At 40.0% G+C, this 24,738-nt stretch overlaps 2 protein-coding genes across 3 annotated transcripts in view; one reads left to right on the forward strand and one right to left on the reverse strand.

Annotated features, from left to right (window-relative positions):
• ciroz (ciliated left-right organizer protein containing ZP-N domains) overlaps positions 1–24,738 on the forward strand; it is a 45,300-nt gene that overhangs the window by 3,173 nt on the left and 17,389 nt on the right. The window contains exons 8-11 of one of the 2 annotated variants that reach the window (XR_014199642.1): positions 857–941; positions 1,034–1,230; positions 1,727–1,850; positions 1,964–2,336. Coding sequence is in view for 1 of the 2 variants with exons in the window: in XM_082144919.1 (XP_082001045.1) it covers positions 857–941; positions 1,034–1,230; positions 1,727–1,850; positions 1,964–2,205 (648 nt within the window). In the remaining variant the exon portion in view is untranslated. Of the gene's footprint in view, positions 1–856; positions 942–1,033; positions 1,231–1,726; positions 1,851–1,963; positions 4,221–24,738 lie in introns of those variants that run through there. The other variant, XM_082144919.1, reaches the window with a different exon arrangement.
• Positions 17,664–22,311, reverse strand: LOC309480328 (uncharacterized protein). Its single transcript, XM_082144744.1, has 2 exons — positions 20,889–22,311; positions 17,664–20,688 (listed from the first exon to the last, which is right to left on the reverse strand). The coding sequence occupies exons 1-2, from the start codon at positions 22,290–22,292 to the stop codon at positions 18,295–18,297; spliced, it is 3,798 nt and encodes a 1,265-aa protein (XP_082000870.1). The 5' UTR covers positions 22,293–22,311; the 3' UTR covers positions 17,664–18,294.

Consider the following 24,738-nt stretch of genomic DNA (forward strand, 5'->3'; position numbering starts at 1 on the left):
ACCATGCACACGTTTTTTGTTGAAAGAAGTCTTTTATGCTCACATGTCTGCATTTATTTGATCAAAATATAGTAAAAACTTTGTGAAATATTATTACAGTTCAAAATAACTATTTTCTATTTGAATATCTTTTTATGTAATTTATTCCTGTGATGCAAAGCTCATTACTCCAGTCTTCAGTGTCACATGATTCTCATTCTAATATGATGATTTGCTGCTCAATAAACATTTCTTTTCAAATCAATGTTGAAAACTGTTGTGCTACTTAATATATTCTATTTTAAATATATTTATTTTTAATTTAAAAGTCTTTACTCTCAATTTTGATCAATGCATTGCATCCTTACTGAAAAAAAAAAAAAAAAAAAATTACAGAACACAAAGTTTTTTGTGTGTATATGTATATATCAGGCATTCCAAAAACTCACTTTCGTTTGCTTTTTTTGTTGTTGCCCCCAGCCCTTGTAACTTTCCGACCTTGCTTGAACTAGTTATTTTCTAAAGTGTGCCGCCTAGTGGTTTGTAAGTGAATGGCATATTTATGGTACTTGACTGCTTATTTTGATCCTTTGTGCTTTAGTTGAGTCCAAAGCAGGGCTGGAAATGAAAGTGGGATTGAATTTCAAGGGGGACTAAATTCCAAAGTTCAAAATGTCTATTATCCACGTAATAGCAAAAATGCTACGCAAAGTTCATTCATAAATATAGTGTGATTTTCTGAATTTCAACCACTGGTCAAAAGTAGCCAAACTGGCTAAAGAATTTACTATAAACCTCTTATTTAATCCACCGTGTGCTTCAAACAATTCAACGGCAGTTTTTTTTTTGTTGCATTAAATGTATTCTAATCTTTTAGGTTTTCAAAACTGAAGGACATTTCTTACCTCTCAAACTGGTCAGTGGCCATTATGCCTACAGCATGGAGGCAACCTGCCCAAATGGTTTGTTACTATGGTCATATCTTAGCATTTAACTTCTTTATTTTGCAATATTTCTGTCATATTTGAACAGTCATTCTGCATGTTTCTTTCAGTGAACCAGTTGCCATCTGAGGACACGGTGCTGCATGTCTATAAACGGCGCATGGGCTTGACCAAGAGAGGTGGATATCAAAATGAGACCCTGTCAGTTAGCAGTGTGATTGTGGAACAGACTGACACATTCACCTGGTCAGAGACGAGTGACTTTGTGCAGCTTGTCATTCCCACATCCCACATTCAACAGAAAAAGGTCAGTAGTGAATAACTTTATACATATACACTACCATTAAAGTTTTTTTTTTTTTTAAAGAAAGGAATACCTCTTTTCAGCAATGTTACATTAAACTGATCAACAAAGTACTGTATTTTAAAATATCTTAAATGTCACAAAAGTATTGTATTTCAAATTAATTGTGTTCTTTTAAACTTAATTAAATGATTTACATATTAAGCAGAACACCAGTTTTCAACTCTGATAATTATAAGAAATGTTTATTGAGCAGCAAATCAGCATATTATAATGATTTCTGAAGGATCATGTGACACTGAAGATTGGAGTAATGATGCTGAAAATTCAGCTTTGCCATCACAAGAATAAATTACATTTTAAAATACATACAAATTTAAAATTAAAGAGTTTTGAAGCTTTGAAATAAGGATCTCTACATTTTAATAAAATTTATTTGAAAATTATTTGTTATTTATCATTTGTAATTGGGACAGTACTGTAATTTTTTTATGTTTAGGAGTGCAGTGGTCAGGAAGGTGAGACACTTCAGCAGAATTTCTACAAGATAGATGCGGTTCTCACCTTTAAAGAGACAAATCACAAAATGCACTGGACCATGGAAAACACATCACCATGTTCAGGTTAGTGTCGGTTCAAAAAGTTCCTTAGTCACTTCTTTTTATGTTCAGGTCAGTGTCTCTTAGACCATTTTAATCCTCATTCAAAACAAAAAATTGATACAAATGTATTTCAGAGATATTAAAATCACTTTTGATGCATGATGAACCAAAAGAAGCCAATTTCACAACACATGCTCCTGAGGGGATTACAGGTGTGCCAGAAGCTCTTGTTGATTCCAACAAAGAGTTTACTCCTTCCGTGCCACTAAAGACTACGTCTACAGCATCACAGACTTCGACCAGCATAACCTCGGTACCAACCAAACAAATCCAAACAACCGAGGCTCTTAGAACATCATCTCGTCTTTCACCATAAATGGAGATGATGGGAAACAAAGTGACTGCAGCTATACTTTACGTCCTAAAGAACAACAGAGATCCCTCCAGAAGTTCACCTGCGCATCATTAACTGTGAGGGGCCGTAATGCACAACGGATGGAAATGCAGGTACCAACTGCACGTGTCAGTGATTTTCCATACTACACTATTACAATTGGTAGTCCATTAATCACAGCAGATGTAATCACAATTTGAAATACAGCTACACATTTAAGCGGCATTTTCACTCAGACTGGGATTTACAACACAACAGTCAAGTGGACCCATGCATCTTTTCCGTTGACAAGCAAAGTGCCATTGGAATCACATGCGGGGAATGATTACATCTAAGACTGTGTTGGTCATGCCAGTTAAAAACAAGCTACTGTCTTAGAACTCTCTCAGCTGTGTGTTTCCTCTCAGGAGTAAATGTGGAACAGTAATACGTTTTATATAGCAAAAAAAAATGTGGTTAATTCTCAAGTTGTTCACTAACTATCCCAGTCGCTTCCCTGAAAGACAGAAAGTGCCTGACAGTTTAGAAATTGCCAAAATGTAGTATCTTAAGTACAGTTTCTGTAATGTTTTTGTATTATATGATAATTTAGGTGTGTTTAGATCTATATAGATTGTTTATTTATAACGTGGCTCTCTGGAATACTTCATTCTAATTGGTCCGTCGCAGCATTCATCGGTCTAAAATGTCCTAATTCTCACGGTCAGCCATATATTGCTGCATATCAGTCTGATTATCTGGGTAACTGATACCAGTGTCGTGAGAACTCGGGTACTCCCTCGAAATCGGTTTTCAATCAATAGTTACACTATGTACACAAAAGCCACATTCATTTAAAATATGTACAGTATGTTGATGTACTATATGCTGTGTAATAAAATGGACATAATGTAATTTCTTTCACTTGATAAACTTTTAATAAACAATAATTCAACATAATTACTATAATTATTATTACATATTTTAATAAGTGAAATATTTATTCATTTAACACTTACGTACTGGCATTATTTTCATGTCTCTCGTATCACACCGCAGACTCGCTCTCCCTTGTTTCTTACAAACGCAGCTGGTGTTATCTTGCATCTCAGTTATTGATTCTAGTAAAAATGACCTCAGATGACTTCTGTATTAATATTACTGTGATAATTGTTGCTAGGCCGAGGTTTAGTACATTGTTATGGACTATTTTCTGTGCATTATACCTTACATAAAGCATATAAAACAAATAACATATAATCTTATGACTGACACATGATCTGGATTAATACACATTGTGTTTTTTACTAAAACCAATGATGTGTTTGTGGTCTGGATGTTTATGATGTGGACAACCACCAGAGATGTTTTCTTGCTCAAGCCTGGTGTCTGGCGCCAACATAAGAGCGTTTTCCTTCAAGGTTGTGATCTCTGTTGTAAAACTGTAATTTTACTGTACTATTTTGTCCCTTTAGTTACACTGATGCTGGCTAGCAAGCTCTCAGTGGCAGTATGTTGAACAGCCAGAAGAGGTCAGTGTTGTTCAGTGCAAAACATTCCAGCTCACTTCAAGGCAATGATCATCAATGTGTGTAAAACTTTGCTAAATTTTGAGGTCAGTGTCAGTTACTCTAAAATGCACATATATATATATATTTTTTATATGCATGAATGATGCTTTATGGCTGTAATTTATTTTACTCATAAAACATTGATGTACATGCTCAGATCCAGTGGAAAAACAACCTCAAATGTGAGGTTAGTTAATTTGCCTTTACTACGCAATTTCCCACGCTTGAATGAATTCAATTAGACTTTTGAAAGGGCAGGCCATTTTAATGTAACCCAGGCAAGATATTCTTCTAAATTCTGAGCATCTGGAGAAAAAAAGAAAAAAAGACCACTGAGACTCATAAAATGTATTGTGATTACAGTCTTGATATTTGAGCAAACCAAAGAACACCCTTTCTCATCTTAATTGTGTTTGTGTCTGTTCTATATTAAATGACAAAACAAGAGCACATTTGTATGCGTTGGATAATGTGTCCTCTAGATCTTTGCACTCCGGCACAGTGTATTTCTCACCCAGGGGGTCAGAGGGGGGCCAAGCCGCCAGGGTTTTCTTTGGCATCTGTTGCATGAACTTGTGAACAGGAAACACAATAACAGCACAAAGTACACCAACATCTCAAGTCTTTCATGTGGCTGTTTTGAGCCATTATGTTATTAGTGTAGGCTTAAAAATTCCTTTCATGTCCCCCTCCTTTTCTTTTTCATATGAGTTTCACATCTGTGAGATGTTTGAAACCACACACTGGTTAAATTCTGCATTACTTTCAGAGATGTTTTTAATTGTCATAATTGATAACGATATGAGTTAAACAGTCACACATTACCAAAACTTTGTTCTCGTATTTTTTTTTTTAATTGAAGATTTATTACAGCCCTCCTTTGGTTGAAGCGTATATCACAATTTGTTCATTTAAAAAAAAAATTAAAAAAAATTATAATCAGTGAAAAAACCATCAGTGTTAAAACGTATATACACTGTAAAAAAAGTTGCTGCCTTAAGTTTTTAAGTACAATCAACTTGGATGTTTAAGTCAACTTAAATTACATTAAACTAACTTTAAAAATTTGTTCATTAATCTTGTATATCTTGTAGTTGACTTAACTTATTTTGGTGAGTTAAAGCAACGTAAAAACATATATTAAAATAACTTATTTGAAGGTAAAACACCTCATTTTACAGTGTACAGTGGGATCCAAAAGTCTCAGTCTGCTAGTAATTTTTTTTTACTTTATTCAAAAAATATGATAAATATAATAAACATTTATAATGATAAAAATGTTTGTATATAACAAATATAGTAACAAACATTTATTATGTCTCAATTGACTTGACTTAAATGCGAGATTCTCTTATTAAAATAGAAAAATGCAAAATAGAACCACTTTTGAACCACATTTAAATGAAATATATGAAACTATATATATATATATATATATATATATATATATATATATATATAATATTTTTAAATGCGGTTCAAATGACTTGGAACCTGCTATATATCATCCATCAGTGTTAGTATTTCTTGCTCAGGTTTGTAATAGCAGGCTTACAATTGCGGCTCAATTTGTTGAACTGATTCAGCAATGGGCTTTCCACAACAGGACAAAAGCTGGCAGAGGAAAGAGGCTCTTGGAAGGGAAGGGAAGGCTTTGGTGGTTACGCTCTGACTCTTTATCTTACTTGCTGGGCAATTACAGAATCATGGGTCAACCATGCATGTAACCACAGCTTCGTTGCACAGTAGCAGATGTACTCATGGCATTAGCTGGTAGGAGCGTGAAGGTAAACATAAACAGATGCAGCTGGTTGCTAGGGACACTCGCCAACTTGCGTGCCCTAATGATTCCCATGTGTGCGGGTGCATATCTGCAGCAGTGGGCAGAACGCAGGCATACGCTGTGTTTCAGCAGTGCCAGAGTTTCTCAATGGGAGATTTGTGAATGAGTTTAGCAGCAGTGGTTTTTGGGAGGTGTGTTTCCACATTGGCATCGTGCCCCTCCTAGTAAGTTAAAGCTGATGAAGCAGTTTTCTTCATGTCTTCAATTTACCATTGATTATAATGTTTGGAAATGAATGGAAAAGCCTTTTTTTATTATTAGTGTGCCTCATGAGTGGTATATTTGCTTTCACATATTTTCCTTTTATCATTGTATAATGAAGATAACTGTTTGCAATTGTGCATTAGGCCTAATCTAAACTTCCCATTTGTGTATCAAAGCAATTCCAAAAATAGTCCAAGACATATAATGGGTACTTCATGACATGTTATTTTATCACATCGTTGTGGGGTCCTAAAAGTCTGAGACCAAATTGAACATTTGAGATTACAAATCTAATTTAAACCCAGAAAAATGTATATATATTTTAGGGTTATTAACAATTAAAAGCCGATTTGATGAAAAACAAAGAACATTTACGATATAATTTATAATAAACAATATTAAAAATAGAAAAATGCTCACTAAAATATGTGCATTCACTAGTGGTCCCCACTTTTTAAATTACCGTTCAAAGGTTTCAGATTGGTAACATTTTTGGAATGTTTTTGATTTGACAGAAGATCTTCTGATCTCCAAGGCTGCATTTATTTGATAAAAATACAGTAAAAACATATTTTGAAAAATGATTACGTTTTAAAATAACTGTTTTTTTTTAAAAGTATTTTAAAAATGTAATATATTCCTGTGGATTTTCAGCATCTTTACTCCAGTTTTCAGTGTCACATAACCTTTTTTCTCTCTCTTTTTTTAATGTTTCAATCCATAGGCTGCTTTTCTCAGTATAGGAACAGCAAACACAACTGCAAAATATATATTTTTTTCAAATGCAGCTATGTTGATTTATCAAAGGTCAAAGGTTGTATTCGTTCAATACAGTCTTCGGTGTAATTCAATGACAATAAAGTTCTCAATTTCCTGTGAAACGTATTTTTCATCTATTCACAGTTTTTCATTATCTTCACTAACTATGACAGCGGGAAGCGGGCTTACCCACAGACTTGCCCACCTGACAGGTTTAGTTTGAAGATTGAGATTGAATTGTGACACATTGCTCTGTAACATATTAAACTGTCTTGTCCTGATCTTGTAAGCTAAAGTCCATTAAGCAGTTGATGTTTGCATTAGCTGCAGCGTTATATCTCTCTAGGCCTTGTTCTGGCGATTGTCAGTTTGAACTGGTTTGGTACGTGCCTGATGCTGCAGCCTCTGGGAGGTCCCCTTTTGAACCGTGTCCAGGCCTGTAGCCCAGATGAGATCTTTAGGAAGGGGTTGAGTTTTTGTGATATCCTGTGTGTGTTCACCATCTGATTACACACAAGGCCTAATTCCCCCTTTTCAAGTGTGCGTTAATGACATCCAGGTTAAATAGACTTGCAAAGAGCTCAGCGGAAATAAAGCGAAAGCTTTTTCTGACTGATATTTTGATTAGAAAATGATTTCGCTTGCATCCACTGCTTCTGTTCGACTGGAATGAGTTGCTCCAGATCTTGGTGTCAAACTCCCCCACTCTCCCTCCCCTTCTCCCAGCATCCTCTTTTGCTGTGAAGCCCTCTGCCAACAGCCTGCGCCTCTCCTCTCTCTCTCATTAACCACAACTGTCAGATCCTCCAGATGATGAGCAATTAAACCAGATAATAAACGCTTGCCATCAATTCCTGTTTGTTTGTTGTTGTTGTTGTCGTTGGCGGCAGGGGCTCCTCTCATGCCACCTTAGTGCTAACTATACTTCTGTAATGCACCACCGGTAGCAGAACCGCTCTCTCAGAGCCTTCTGCCAACACTAACAAAGCTCTAACTGCTCATTGTAAGGCACCAGATTGATAATAAGGCACACTGAATGTTAACAATTAGATCATAATCAGAGCCAGCACGCCAAGGCTGCTCTTTTATCCCCTGCTTGAAAGAATGGCAAACAAAGCTCTGCAAACTGCTAAGATAAAATATTACCTCTGAATAATCATGTCTCTCAGCTACCAAAAGCCACGTAAGCTGTACAGCGGCGCACATACGACACGCTGGTAAAGACTCCTCTGTTTGCTCATGTATTAGAGCGCTTTACTAGCCATCTCTTCCTGGAAAAGAGGTTAAAGGTGGACTGTGTGATTTCTGAGTCATTAGCATCAGCAAACTGAATTTTATATATACACTACTGTTCAAAAGTGTGGGTCAGTAAGATTTTATTTTAAAGAAATGAATACTCAGATCTGTCATCACAGGAGTAAATTGCATTTTAAAATGTATAAATATGTTCAAATAAAAAAGAAACTTAAGTTCAGTTTGGTTTCACAGACAAGGCTTAAGGTAGTCCCAGACTAAAATGCATGTTTTAACTGAAAACAACGTGCACTATCTTAAAATATGTCAGTGTGCCATTTTCTTTGTCTCAAGATGCACATCAGTAATGTTTTTTTCTAAAGCTCCTTAAATGTCTCAGTTTAACTAAGGCCTAATCCTGGCTTAATCTAAGCCCTGTCTGTGAAACCGGGCCTTTAAGTATAATCAACTTGGCTGTATAAGTAATTTCATCTTAAATTATATAAAACTGAAAAAAAAAAAGCTCAGTTGAATCTCGTATAAATTAAAAAGAAGTTAAAGTAATGTGAAAACATGTGTTGACTTATTGATCATGTAATTTTTACAGCAGTTATTTTAAATTGTAATAATATTTTACATTATTGCTGTTTTTACTGTATTTTTGATCAAATAAATGCAGCTTTTGAAAACATAAAAAAATTGCACCAACCCCAAAAAATTTATTTTTGAAAAATGTATGTATTCATGTATTACTATTAATATAATTTATAACTTTTTTGCTTTGAATGTGACTTTAAAAAAAAAACTTGGTTAGTTCACTTTAATGCTTTACCTGCAATAATGTATATTTTGACAATTGATATTAAACTTTTAATTTAAATTGTACAAATATAAAATATAATAAAAATAAAGAATATATATATATTTAAAAAAAAGAATGAACTAATTCAACATAAACTAATTGTCAACATAAAACCAATTTTGTATCTGATTTCGTTTAACTTACTTCATGTGTCAGGCGCAAACAAACAGCAATGTTTTCATGTAAAGTCAAATGTCTTTCATTTATTTATCACACTTTACACTTTTGTTGGCCATCAGTTCTAGGATTAGTTACTTTTATAACAGTGTTACTGTTTAAATGTAGTGTGTTTGAAGTTCACGATTTCAACACGGTGCTTCAACCCTTGTCCTATAGATCACAAATGAAATGCTCTCAATGGCTCTCACATTTTGAGCATGGGCCAAACATCTTGAACTTTGAAACTTCCTTGCTACAGAGCCCTAAAAACAGGTTTTGTTATACTGGAAGTTTCTTGAAAGAATAACAAAACAGTGTCCGTATATATCTGTCACAACACAGCGCAAGTCTGCCAGGAAAAATATACTGGCTATTCACTTCAAGAAACAAGAAAAGAAGCAATCTGATTTCCCCTTCTCCATGGAAAAATATAGTTGCCTCTTTGTTTTGAAGTAGAATTTCCCTCAAAACACTTTGGAAACTAAACAAAATTGTCCATCATTAGATTTATTGTCTTTTCATCCTTTGTTTCTGCAGGCTGTTTGTGACTTTGCTATGGAAACGTAGGTATTATTTACTCTTGAGTCGGTTTACAATAACCTTCCCTTTCCTGACTAAACAACAAAGGAAATATCGGTACAGGCGTCTCCCTGCTAACTTCATGTTGCAGATTCTGTGTCACTTTCAGTGTTTATACACAAATCCCGATAATGATGCATTTGAGGGGCTATTTTTGAGCTTGAGCTGATGAAACTCTTGAACCTATCCGAGCAGCCATCCTGTTTTGCCCACCTTCTGGAGTTTTACTAAAACACTTCTATTTAAAAGTACACTCAGCATCCAAATCAGGACATGAGCACACATTTGCGTCACAGTGAGTCAGTTAGTTGTCAGTGATTGGGACTATGGAATTTTCCATTGGGATTTGGGAAGAGATTGTTAATCTTGAGTGACAAAAGACCAATTTCCGCTGCAGTCTTGTGTATGAAGGGCTGATTTGAATAGATGTGGCATGGTGACCAAGAGGCAGGCTGGTTGTTTTGTGGGCTTATGGGGGATGGGCATGATGTTCCAGGGGACAGTATGTGCTGATATATTCTAATGGCTGGAGATGCCCCTCTCTGACATGAGATGAGTCCGTGTGATGCCGCGTGGACGTCTGACAGCCACCCAAAGGGTCCCGTAGCCTCAGGAGCAGAGATTCAGAGCAAACGGAAAATTGTTTTGTTTCTTTAGACAGAACAGTGCCTGAAGAGTTTGGATACCAGTGAAAGCACTAGGTGATCTTGTAAATACTGAGTGATTTGCTGTCTAAATCTTAGTGAGGTCTCAAAAATATGATTTGCTTGCTTGTTAGTGTCACACTTTGTGTGTGAATACATATACATACTGTAGGATTCATAGGTCTGACTGAGACCACTATTGAAAATTCATTTGAATTTAATATAATAAAAGATACAGTAAAAACAAACAAACAAAAAAACAGTGTATATATATATAGTACTGTGCAAAAGTCTTGGGCACGTGAGTATTTTCACACACACAATTTTTTTTTTTAAGCCAGTTATTTATATATTTTGCTGTAGAGTGTCAGTAGGAAATATCCGTTCACGTATTCAAACATTCATTTTGCCATTAATTGAAATCATCCAGTGAGATTTTTGTATGCACAAGGAGTCTGACAACAGCCGGTATGATCTGATCTCACCATCATCGAGTCCATCTGGGATTACATGAAGAAATAGGAAAAAACTGAGACCGACTAAATTCAGAAATTAATTTAGTTTTAAAATGTATAAACATATAAATTGTTAATTTACAGGTTTAACTTTTTTCAATTTGGTTGGGTATTTAGTTTTAAATATTAGAACATTTATATATATAGTACAGGCCAAAAGTTTGGAAACATTACTATTTTTATGTTTTTGAAAGAAGTTTTCTATGTTTTTGAAAGAAGTTTATTCTGCTCATCAAGCCTGCATTTATTTGATCAAAAATACAGAAAAAAAATGTATATTGTGATATATTATTACAATTTAAAATAATTGGTTTTCAATTTATTATACTTTAAATTATTATTTATTTCTGTGATGCAAAGCTGAATTTTCAGGATCATTACTCCAGTCTATCACACGATCCTTTAGAAATTATTCTAATATTCTTATTTATTATGAGTGTTGGAAACAGTTCTGCTGCCTAATATATTTGATGAATAAAAGGTTAAGAAGAACTGCATTTATTCAAAATAAAAAAAATATTTTCTAATAATATAAATCTTCTTTACTATCACTTTTGATCAATTTAACACATCCTTGCTGAATAAAAGTATTGATTTATTTCAAAAAAAGAAAGAAAAAAAATTACTGACCTCAAATTACTGACCAGTAGTGTATATTGTTGTTACAAAAGATTTCTATTTTTAAAACATTTGCTTCTTTTTATTTATTTTTATTTTTATTTTTTTACTTTTTATTCATCAAAGTATCCTAAAAAAGTATCACAGGTTATGAAAAAATATTAAGCAGCAGAACTGTTTCCAACTTTGATAATGAATCATCATATTAGAATGATTTCTAAAGGATCATGTGATAGACTGGAGTAATGATCCTGAAAATTCAGCTTTGCATCACAGAAATAAATGATAATTTAAAGTATAATAAATTGAAAACCAATTATTTAAAATTGTAATAATATATCACAATATTATATATTTTTTTCTGTATTTTTGATCAAATAAATGCAGTCTTGATGAGCAGAAGAAACTTCTTTCAAAAACATTAAAAATAGTAATGTTTCCAAACCTTTGGCCTGTACTGTATATATCAATTCAGAATTACTCTGTTCCTAATTCACATGATAACATTTTGGTCATGAGCAATATTTATAATGACACAGACAAGATAAAACCAGAAAGAGCATGTCGTGAAGGTACTTAATGGGTGAAAGTCCCCCAATAGATCATGTACAATTTACATCAAAAGTTACTTTAATAAGACTTTTTTTTTAATGTACATTGAAATTCAATTAGAGTGTTGAAAGCATAACCAAAGCCGTGAAAAATGAACTCATGGGGGGTCCGTCCTCCATTATGCCCTAAGGCAAAACGGCCCATTAATTTACTACATTCTATGTTTATTCACATGTATTTCAATGTTACTGCACATTTCTGTGCTAATGCACTTAATACAGAAACCTTGTCAAAGCCTTACAAAGATTATTTTAAACAAGCTAGAGGACAGAGAGCGAAACTGTGATTTTGAAGGCACTAGTTCAGTGAATTGCTTCACTTTGGTTAAATTGCCCATCTTAATTAGATCGTCAATTTTTTTTTTTTTTTTTTTACATTTTTGCATCAATGGGTATGAATCTCTCCTTTGACTCGAGAACAAAACAAAGCGTGAGGTCTGGGATCCTCATCCTCTAAGAGAGGAGCTAATCAAAGCTTTAGTCATTAACAGCTGCAAAGTAAATCTAAGTTTACCTGGAGGTCATTCCACTGCATCTGTTGAATTATGTAGCAATTACAGTGGATGGAAAGTTGTTGTTTGTGGGTTACAGTGTGCCCAGTAATGACAAGAGCAGGGCAGCCGTGTCAAAGAGGAAGACCCTCATTCCTGATTCAGATTTGGCAAGCTAATCATTTGAAGTATGCTTGTTAGGACGCTTAAAGTTTCACCATTAATTCAAGCAGCACCTCTGATCTCACTAATGCAGGATTTTGCATCCTGTACAGCTTTGTTGAGTCTGTCTGAAATTTTCATCACAAGTGTTTTATGAGGAGCAGGATGTCTAGAAATGATTTGCAGTTTTAATAGTAAAATTGACATTAAAGGAAAATTATGGGTTGAATACAAGTCAGGACCAAATGACAGAATTTGTGGCTTAATGTTGATTTATCACAAACATTTTTTGGAATCTTGTTTCCCAAAATGCAATGGTGAGGCTCTTACAGTGGAAGCGGAATTTATGGAGCATTTTTAAAAGGTCTTTCATTAGTTCTTAAACTTTCAGCTTTAAAGCCCATTCACGCAAAGAACGAAATAGCGTCCTATTTACTCCGTCCACACTACGGTTGTCTTCTGCTTTAAATGCTTTTGAAAGTTGGGTGGATTCTGATTGGCTGTCAATTTTTTTCATCTTTCATCAGCTAGAAAAAAAACTTTATGAAAGTAATTCCAGCTGGATCGTTCTTCTATGATTGTTATCGTTAAGTTGTGCCGTGGATTTCCCTATTCTCATAGAATTAGAAAGATTATTAAAACGTATCGTTATATACTGTAGTTTTCGTCTTTGGTGTGGCAGTTTAAATCATAATTTTTACAGTCCTTTTAGGGTTTTAGGTTTTATGATACTGCTGTCATGGCACAGTTACAAAATCGGATATAACACTGAAAATATATATATATATATATATTTTTTTTTTGTTTGATTGATTGATTGATTGATTTATTTAAAAGGGACAACGCACATTAATTAACATGAGTACAAAGTCCAACATGTAAATGTGCCAGATTTAACCATACAGGCTCATTTTCATCTGCAGTCCCTAGCAGGTTGATGGTTAAAAAAAACAATAAATACACTACAACAATACAATAAATACATATCAATAAGAAAGCCTTAGATATAGATAAGTAAGAATAACCCAACCACTATTCCCGATCAGGACAACTGGCAGGTTGATGGCATGAAAAAAACTAAAAAACATACTGTAACACAAGTATTACACACAGTAGACACAGGTAAAAGTGTATAGACACACTTTTGAATGCATCAACAACACAAAAGCACACACAGAGACACCACTATAGCGATGAATACAAACATATTATTCTGTATTATGGCAGAATATTTGATTTGTCAACAACCAATGTTTTATGGATTTGGAGAATGATTTGATAGATGTGATGTTCCTTAGTTCTGTGGGTATGGAATTCCATGTGTGAGCTGCTCGAAAAGAGAAAGCTGACTGTCCAAAACTACTTTTTCTACATGGTATTTTACAATCCCCTCTTGTAGATGCTCTGGTGGATGAGTTTAGATTTTGTTGGACGAATTTATTGAGCGGAGGGGGAGCCATACCATGAAAAATTGTATATACAAGGAAGATATCTGCAAACTTAATCATGTTTTCCCAATTTAACAGATCATATTTAATTAAGATTTTACAATGGTGATATGATTTGATCTTTTTATCCAACGTTTTAAAGGCGGTGACTTTTCCCAAATCACGGAAGTGACCTCGACGTCCGGGTTAGCGGTAGCATGAGCCATCAGGCAAGTGTTATTTAAATAAACTCCTGATGTACTTATAAAACGAGGCATTGGAAAGTTTGTGAGTACAGAACCTATTTGTACTACTGTAGAAGTTTGGTACCATTCCGGGCATTTTTAGTGGGGTAATTTACGAGATATAACCTTGGATCCATTAGCACCTGCACTAAGCCATTCGGCTGATATCTCTAGATAAGCTCTAACTTTAATAATGTTCAACCAAGGGAAAAAAGCTTCTGGGGGGGGGTGTTTGGCTCGAGCTCATGGTGCAAAGGACCCTAGGTTGAAATTACTCCGAACCATCCCTTTAAGATGAACAATGTTGAGAGACATAAATTACACAAGAGAGGCTGGAAAACAGGACAGAAGTTGTTAGATGTGAGAGAAATGAATTATTTAATGAACAACTGTGTACGTGGCACTGCTTTTCGTTGTTTCGGCATGCATTTGTCCATTTGTCTCGTGTTGCTAAATTTTTCAGTTTTTTTTCTCAGATTGATGCCACTTCTGATTACAGAATTTACACCCGAATCGCAACTGACAAGACTTGGTCGGCACATTAGGCTACTGCAGAAATCACCTGGGCATTGAAAAAGTAACAAGTCATTTAAATATTAAATGCACTTTCTCGGAAAAGTGGCAAAATCTTTTGAATTAACAGAAAAGACGCGAGCCCCTAATTGCAAACGTTTTGATTTATTCATTCGTATTTAGAAAGCGCAGCACATTTCCTGCTCCTCTGCAAACACATGCATTTCCTCTTTCTATAATAAAGCAAGAGGAATCTCTAAGTGCCTGTTTTATTTATTTATCCTAAAACAGAAGGATTCTTCAAGCTTAATGTAGATTTTGCCATTCGGAGACGGAATAATGGATGGTGGCCTCATGTATTTTTAATGGCTGCATGTTGTGTGGCAGATAAACATGGTGTTTGAGATGTTTTCTCTCCGCTGAGCTGTGTATTCCCAAGATGTGGCTGTGCTCTATACACCGGGAAACCTCAGCCACAAAAAGGCCGTTTATACGACCAATAAAAAAATGACGTTTTCAGTGAGTTTCTGTATGTCATGTCTGATAAAAGACATGAAATGTATCACTTCATATCACAGGAACAAAGCTTAAGATGCCCTAACCAATATCTGCTGTAATCTAGTGACTTTTCCTTGTTTTCCGGCCTTCCAGAGAAGTTGCCCTAAGTCTCTCAGGATTTGACCTGTTTGCCGTGGGTTTCCAGCGAGGTCTCGTCTATTGTGCGCAGCTTAAAAATAGAGGCCGTTTTAATGAATGAAATAATTTTGGCCACTGAGACTAACTGCAGTCTTACTAATAATGTGTTTGGGCTCATTTTTAATAAGTCATCATAATTACGTGGATGATTTGATTGGGCATCTGTGCCCAGGAAGATGAAATATGTTGTGTGGGCATGACGGTAAAGGATATTGCTTGCTGTTCATACATAATTGAGAGATCTTGAATGTCAGACCTGCGGGAGCAAATGCCGGAAAAAGCATTGGAGTTCACAGACATCAGGCGCATGGCAACCGCTGCATGCTGAATATCTGTACTGGAGGGACATATGTCATAGATGAACTATATGGTGTCTCAAATCACAAGGGAGGTTTTTTCATTATTGCCTTATACTTTTGCTTATAAACCCAAAGGAAAACTTCATTGCTCAAAGATTCAATTGAAATAGCTTTTAGCTATCGATTATATAAATACACTGTTAGCAGTCATTGTACTACTGTATAAATGCCCTTTTACCATCCATTGTTGATTTACCGTGCGGGTAAAAGTTTTGATTGTTTCATAACTAAGACTTTAAAGGACATTTTGAGGAAATATTGCTTAACAACCCTCAGTCAGCAAGATAAAGACTGATTGATTATTGTCATGAGTTTCGACCTGTTACAGAATGAAATGGTAGTATTGTGAAATTTGTTGAATGTTAACATTTACATTTTATTTACTAAAGTAAACCATTTTTCTTAATTACATTTATGGTAACACTTTACAAATAAGGTTTCATTAGTTAACATTAGTTAACTACATTAGTTAACATTAAACTAATAATGAACTGCACTTCTACAGCATTTATTTATCTTAGTTCATATTAATTTCAATTAGGGCTGCACAATATATCGAAATTATCGAAATATTGCAAATGTATATATCGCGATGTGCATATTGCAACAGCTTGCAATAACTGGTTATGAATAAAAGACAAAAGAGAAAATCACTCACTGATCTTGGCTGAATAACTTTTGTAGCTTTAATAAGAATTAGTATATATTTAATTCATACAGTGAAAACTAAGCAGTGTTTTATTTTTACATTTGATTATTCAGTTTCTGTTGTTAAATAAACCTTATGTAGGCCTACCTGAAACCCTAAACGGTAAAACGTACTCGGTTACTAACGTAACCTCGGTTCTCTCTAGAAGAGGGAACGAGTACTGCGTAAGATATCTTACGCTAGGGGAAAATCCTTTTCCGCGAGATATTGAAGCCAAAAATTATCCTTAATTTTGTAATAATGCAAAACGCGTTGCAGCAGCAATGCAGACATAGGCGAGACAGCTCGCGCGCCTATTGGCTGCTCTGCGGCAACTGCAGCAGCCTATCGAGCGAGGCCTGGCGTGACGTCAGACCCAATCAGGGCACTTCGCGCCCGCTGCGTCACGTCCCGCCGAAATGGGCGTGGTCTAGGCCTATAAATATCGCTCGCAGGCAGCTATTATCTGGTTTTTCATCATCGAAGCAACCAGAGCGTGTGCATGCACGGCAAGATACGCAGTACTCGTTCCCTCTTCTAGAGAGAACCGAGGTTACGTTAGTAACCGAGTACATTCTCTTACGAGAGGTCTCTCGTACTGCGTAAGATATCTTACGCTAGGGGACCCAATGTAAAACGCCGTGCATGCTGAGATCTGACACCAAAGACCCAAGGGCGAAAGCCCGGGGTACATATAGTGCACAATCACTCAGTGAACTCACAGGGAGTCCGGGAAGAGGGAGGGGTGCAGCCTCACTTTTCCACATAAAGTAGCGTCGATGGGACGCGAATTTCATCATACAGACAGGGCGGGGTACGGCCTGAACTGATGGGGAAAAATGTGGGTCTTACACAGTTTGCCCAGCTTTATACTGTCGAACATTGAGCTGTGCTCAGCAAACGCAGCATTCTGAGCTGATCGCATCAGGTCAGATAATACTGGTAGTTTAGACCGACAGCAGCCTGGCCTGCAGGGCGGGAACCTCTAGGTTATAAAACCTTATAAATGTAGACGGGGAGGCCCAGCCTGCCGCCATACAAATATCTTGCAAGGCAATCCCACTTGACCAGGCCCACGAAGAGGCCATGCCTCTCGTGGAGTGCGCTCTGACACCCAAAGGGCACTGCATGCCCTTGGAGGCGTATGCCAGCGCTATAGCATCAACTATCCATCTGGATAGGCTCTGTTTCGACGCGGCTAGTCCCTTAGAACGTCCGCTAAACGAAACAAAGAGCTGTTCCGTCTGTCTGAAAAACAGACGAGCGAGACACATAAGCTCGTAATGCCCTGACTGGGCAAAGGAGGCTCGCGTCTCTTTCCTCATCAGGGACCGGTAGGGCTGACAGGGAGATAACCTGCGCCCTAAACGGTGTGTTGAGGGATTTTGGAACATAACCGTGCTTAGGTTTGAGTATAACTTTTGAGTCATTGGGCCCAAACTCCATGCACGCCGCGCTCACAGAGAGCGCGTGCAGATCCCCTATGCGCTTCACTGAAGCGAGAGCCAGCAAAAACACCGTTTTGAAAGACAGGTGTTTCAAATCGATTGACTGTAAAGGCTCAAATGGCGCACCTTTCATGGCTTCCAGAACCGTAGAAAGGTCCCATACGGGGACTGAGGGAGGTCTGGGAGGATTCAGTCTCTTAGCTCCTCTAAGGAAGCGGATGACTAAATCGTTCCTTCCTATTGACTGACCAAGCGTTGTTTCTGAGAACGCTGCTATAGCCGCATAAACTTTGAGCGTGGAGGGGGCCCTGCCCCCATCCAACAGCTCTTGTAGGAAGGAAAGCACCTCTGTCACATCACAGTTTGTGGGTGACACACCACGGGCTGTGCACCAGCCCGAAAACACTGACCATTTCGAAGAATAGAGTCGTCTTGTAGATGGAGCTCTAGCCTGCGTGATCGTGTTTAATACTCCTTTAGGGAGTCCAACATGTACCCGTTGATGGCCCAGACATGAAGGGACCATAGTTCCGGGTGAGGATGCCAGATCGAGCCGCGGGCCTGTGAGAGGAGATCTCTCCTCACTGGTACTGGCCACGGGGCAGTACTTGCTAACTGCATCACGGCTGGGAACCAAGGTTGGTTTTTCCAGAACGGTGCTACCAGCAGTACTGAGCATCCTTCTTCCCTGATCCGTTCTATCACCTGAGGCAGGAGAGAGACGGGGGGAAAAGCATAGAGCGGGCGGCGGGGCCACACATGGGCCAGCGCGCTCCTGCTCTTGGAGAAAAATTCTTGACAGTGAGCGTTTTCTTGAGACGCAAACAGGTCCACTTCCGCTCTGCCGAATTTCTTCCACAGCAGTTGGACTGTCTGTGGGTGTAGAGACCACTCGCCTGCCGGAACATTGTTCCTGGACAGTCTGTCCGGTCCTATATTCAAGATCCCTGGCACGTGCGCTGCTCTGAGCGAGCGCAGGTTGCACTGAGCCCATACCAGGAGGCGTTCTGCCAGCCTGTACAGTTTCTCGGATCTGATGCCGCCCTGGCGATTTATGTAGGACACCACAGACATGTTGTCCGAACGGACCAAGACGTGGTGACCTTTTATTTGGGGACAAAAACGCGTCAGCGCGTTGTCTACTGCCAGCATTTCGAGGCAGTTTATGTGCAGGAGCTTCTCTGGTTCTGACCACTGGCCGAAGAACGGTCTGCCCTCGAGCAGCGCTCCCCATCCCGAGGTGGACGCGTCCGTGGACACCACTTTCACCCTCGAGGAAGTCCCCAGGCTTACACCTGATTGGTACCAGTCGTTCGCTTTCCAGGGTTTCAGAGCTGTAACGCATTTCTGATTGACCCTGAGGCGAAGCAAACCGGGTGCCCACGCTTCGCGTGGGACTCGCGCTTTCAGCCAAAACTGCAGCGGGCGCATGCGGAGCAGACCCAGCTGGAGCACTGACGATGCTGAGGCCATGAGACCTAGCATCTTCTGAAATCTCTTGAGCGGGACAGACGCGCCGCAGCGAAAAGAGTTCGCTGTGCGTCGAATGTCTACCGCGCGCTGTTGTGATAGTCGCGCTATCATGGATAGTGAGTCCAGTTCTGTGCCCAGGAAAGATATTTTCTGACTGGGTGACAGGGAGCTCTTCGCCCAATTGACACTCAGACCCAAATCCTCGAGGTGATCGAGTAAAATGGTCGTGTGTTCTATGAGCACTGCGCGAGATTGCGCTAGAATCAGCCAATCGTCCAAATAGTTCAGCACTCGCATGCCTCTCATTCTGAGGGGTGCGAGCGCCGCATCCATGTACTTCGTAAATGTACGGGGTGCTAGGGACAAACCGAACGGCAGGACTGTGTACTGATATGCCTGGCCCTCGAAGGCGAATCTCAAATATCGCCTGTGACGTGACGCTATCTGTATTTGAAAATACGCGTCTTTCAGATCTATTGACACAAACCAATCTCCTTGGCGAATCTGCACAAGGATTTGCCTGGTCGTGAGCATCCTGAACTGTCGCTTCACAAGCACTTTGTTCAGTTGCCTTAGATCTAGTATGGGTCTGAGACCCCCGTCTTTTTTCGGTACCAGGAAGTATCTGCTGTATAGCCCTCCTTCGCTCTGATCTTGAGAGAGAGGCTCTATGGCCCCTTTGCTCAATAGTTTCGTCACTTCGGCTCGAAGTAGATGTGCTACTTCTGTTTTTACCGTGGTCTCGACGCGCGCCACATAGCGGCGAGGGCGTCGGCGAAACTGCAGCGAATAGCCTCTTTCTATAATGTTCAGCACCCACTTCGAAACCCCGGGTAGCTTTGCCCATGCGTCTGCATGGATAGCTAGGGGTTGAATACGAAGTGCGCTCCGCTCGCTCAGCGATGGAGAAGCTTCGGTGTGCTGTAACACGAGCGTGTCGCTCGTGACATTTGAGGCATGGGGCGCGCTGATGACAGCGGGCAGATTGCCCGCGCTCGACTCCTCTGCGGTGGTTAACCGCGAGGGGGAGGGCTGGGCGGTTCCCGTGGGAACTGTCATGTCTATGTGTGGATGTGGGCGCGGGACAGCGGGCACATTTATCACACCGAAAGCATCGTTCGCTTGCGTGAAGCGAGTGCACGTTGGTTTCGTTTTTACAGAAACCGTGAGACATGCATAACGTGGTGTTAGTGGGCACTGGGTAGTGGGCACGTTCACCATGTTTGAAGCGCAACCGATCTGAGTCGGTTTTATGTGCGCGAGCCCTGTGTGACAGGCTGTGCTTGTGTGTAGGGATGGGCACTGGGCAGTGGGCATTCTTACTACACATGAAACACCATCGGCCGTGGCCGGGACACCAGAAAATACACTCTTTTGGGGATTTATCTGGGTAGCCGTGAAAACGGTATTTGTGTGCAGGCAAGCGGGTGACAGAACCGACTTGTTGGCTGCAGAAAACACTGGAACAGTCACATTTTCTGGAACTGGACGAGCGAATAGCTTTGGTGTGAGTCCGGCCGCAGCGGGACTGGAACACCGTCGTTTTCCTAGCTGTGCTAGGACGACTTCGGGGCCTCGGGCTTCACCGTGATCCTAGGTCGCGAGCCGCGTCCTGCGGGGCGGCGACCGGATGAGCGGGAGCGCGGTCTCGCGCTTCTGGCCTGGCGGCGCTGTGAAGTGGAGGCAGTGGACGGTGGCTGTGGCTGTGAGCTCTGAGCAGACGGTTTCGCACGGCCTGCTGCAGAGCTGGAGCGCTTCGGGAGGAAGTGCTTCATAGCCTGAGACGCTTTCTGTACCTCTGCGAATCTCTCCGCGAAATCCTTGACGGAGGATCCAAAGAGGCCTGTGGCGGAAAGCGGGGCGTCGAGGAACGCGGTGCGTTCAGACTCGGCCATTTCCGAGAGCGTCAGCCAGAGATGTCTCTCAGACACGGTGAGAGAAGCCATAGTCCGTCCAATGGCTTGTGCTGCGGACTTAGTAGCACGAAGAGCGAGGTCCGTGGCACTCCTCAAGTCCGGCACGCAGATCGCGTCAGGTCCTTCCTCATCCAGCTTACGGAGGAGATCGGCCTGGAAGATCTGGAGCGTTGCCATGGTGTGCAACGCTGACGCAGCTTGCCCGGCGGCGGAGAAAGCGCGGTGGAGCAAGCTTGACGTCGTGCGGCAAGCTTTAGAGGGTAGGGCCGGCTTAGCGCGCCGTCCAGCGGAGGGCGGGCATAAGTGGGCCGCTATCGCCTCTTCAACCGGCGGCAGCGAGAGGTATCCTTTGTTCTTGGCATCGTCAACGGTGGAGAATGCCAAAGAAACAGCAGGACGCACTCTAGCAGAATAGGGGGCGCTCCAGGACTTGGCGACTTCTTCATGTAACTCAGGAAGAAAGGGCGCCGGTCTGGACGCAGGCGAAGCGCGCTCCCCAGGCAGGAAAAATCCATCCAGCCGGTTGTGAGCGGGCTGCTCAGGCGAAGACCACTCGAGGCCGAGGACCTGTGCGAGTACTCGCATGAGTTCCGTCTCAATGGAAGCTCTCTTGCCTGACGACGTGCGGGCAGGGGGTGCGGGGTCCTCAGAGGCCGCCCAATCCTCACTGCCTGACGCCAGGATAGAGCAGGAATCATCCTCTCCCAGCAGGGCTTCCTCATCCGCGATATCAACGGAAGCGGCGGCAGACGGCGGCCGCTGTCCGTCAGGAAGCGAAACAGAAGAAGCCGGGGAAGCAAGCGGGCGAACCGGCGAGCTTTGGCGGCTGAGGGAGGGTTCCGGGGCCCGCTGGGCACGGCGCTTTTTACGGCGCGACGCCGTGGCGGGCAGGGGAGCAGTCTCGGTGAAGACGGCTAGGCGAGTCCTCAGAGTCGCCATTGCCATCAGCTCGCAGTGAGGGCATCCGCCGTCAGCGAGCACGAGAGCTGCATGTTCCTCACCCAGGCAGGAAACGCAGATCACGTGGCGGTCCCCGTCGCTGAGTGTGGCTCTGCACGAGCCGCAGGAAGGCATCTTTAAAAAGACGCTAGCTCTTTTACACAGAAATACACACACAGAAATACAGTGTAATAAAAGAGAAGGATGTAAGCGCCGGAAAGCGCAGCAGGAAGGCAGGAAGGCGGCGCGGCCAGCGACTTCAGTGACTCGTCCCGCTGAAGGTGCTCTCTCTCGACGGCGCGGCTTCTAATCCAGCTCCAGCGATGCGTGTGCTTCGCTTGAAGGATGAAAAATCAGATAATAGCTGCCTGCGAGCGATATTTATAGGCCTAGACCACGCCCATTTCGGCGGGACGTGACGCAGCGGGCGCGAAGTGCCCTGATTGGGTCTGACGTCACGCCAGGCCTCGCTCGATAGGCTGCTGCAGTTGCCGCAGAGCAGCCAATAGGCGCGCGAGCTGTCTCGCCTATGTCTGCATTGCTGCTGCAACGCGTTTTGCATTATTACAAAATTAAGGATAATTTTTGGCTTCAATATCTCGCGGAAAAGGATTTTCCCCTAGCGTAAGATATCTTACGCAGTACGAGAGACCTCTCGTAAGAGAACACTGCAGTAAAAAGAATGTGAAACAAGTATGTAGGTTATATAATTTTAAATATATTTTAAAGATAATTAAAGTTTATTTTACACACTTTAAGCATTATCGTATTGCATATCGAATATCGCATTGTTATCGCATATCATACTTTTCTTCAATATCGTGCAGCCCTAAATTCAATATTTTCTAATACATTATTAAAACCAAAAGTTGTATTTGTTTACATTAGTTAATGCACTGTGAACTAACATGAACAAACGTTGAACAGCTGTATTTACTTTATTGAACAGCTTTACAACTTTTAATATTAACATATTAACAAAGATTAACAAATACAGTAACAAATGGATTGCTCATGGTTAGTTCATGTTAGTTAATACATTAATACATGAACTAAAACCTTATTGTAAAGTGTTACCACATTTATTTATTAAATTCTATTTACTAATATTTTATTACAATGTTTTCCCCATCAAATTTCGAAAAGCCATGGTCTTTGAAACACTGTTCAAAAGTTTGGGGTTAGTAAAAAAATAAAAATAATTCTGGTTCACCAAGACAAACATACAGTAAAAACGGTTATATGAAATATTCTTAAAATTTAAAAGAACTGTTTTCTGTATTTTAAAATGTAATCCGTTCCTGTGATGGCAAAGCTTCAGTATCACATGATCCTTCAGAAAATGTTCTAATATTCAGATTTTTTTCGTGCTTATTATTAGCAGTGTTAAAACTGTTGAACTGCTTAATATTTTTGTGGAAACCTTGATACCTTTTCAGGATTCTTTAATGATTATTTTTTTAAGAAATATAAATCTTTTGTAACATTATGATTAACTTTACTGTTACTTTTTTGGTCAATTTAATGTATCCTTATTTCAAATGGGAAGTGATACCTTTTCAGTTTGCTTTTAGGATGAGACTTCAAAGGGAGTTATACGTTCTTACATGAGCATTGGCAATAGTGAACGATTGGGAGGAGCATTCTTCTCATTTTCTTGCCAGTCACAACACGATATACACGGCTGACAGTTCCTCTGGCATCACTCCTTCAACTCAGCTGACCTCTGTTCATGTCCAGGATCGCGGTCAATCATCTTTCAGTTCTAGCCTCTCCCTTGTGGTTAACACGCCACATCTGTCTACCTTGCCTACTTTCATTTCATGCATTATATATGACCATGTGAAATCATGATAAAGTCAGAGACTGTCGCTTTTCACTAGTTTCTGTTTTCCTGCAGTCTGATTTCATTGATCTTGCACGAAGCTTGAAATGCTCTGTTCTTGTAGTCTCCGACTCCATTTTTCATAATGCACTCTCTCTCTCTCTCTCTCTCTCTCTCCGTCTCTCTCGCAGGCCTCTTGTGCTTATGCGTCTTCTTGGAGGTCTGTGCTATGAGAGTCGTCCATAACACGAAAACCTGACTGTGTAACTCAATGAAATACGGGAGGTGACAGGATGCTATTTATTTCCTGTTGAGCCACAGTCTCCACTAAGATGAATGGAGGGACTGTCGTGCGAGCGAAGAGCCAGCTTTATTTTTCTGACGTTTTCGTGTTTAATGCGATATATATTTCATGTGAGCCATCTTTGTGCTCTCTCCCCTTTTTGCATTTTCTTTTAAAGCTCAGATGCAGTTATTGATGCGCTGGCTTGAGTACATTATGCTTTATTTGTTGGTAAGCACCATTTTTGCATATTGACAGTAACAAGCAAATGCATGTATGGAAATTCTAATATAAATTGACTGATGTTTAGAGGGCTGGTTTCTGCTCGCTAAGCTCTTCTGAGACTTATATACAGTTCTTTATTGCTAATCCCAGCAAGCAGCTTTAAAGAGTCCAACTTTTGACTTTTATCTTGTATTACAGTAATGACATATGGCTCCTCTCTCTAATGCGTATAAAGCAATGAGGGGGGG

The sequence above is a fragment of the Leuciscus leuciscus genome (assembly GCF_965113295.1).
Source record: "Leuciscus leuciscus genome assembly, chromosome: 18".
Classification (NCBI taxonomy): Eukaryota; Metazoa; Chordata; class Actinopteri; order Cypriniformes; family Leuciscidae; genus Leuciscus; species Leuciscus leuciscus.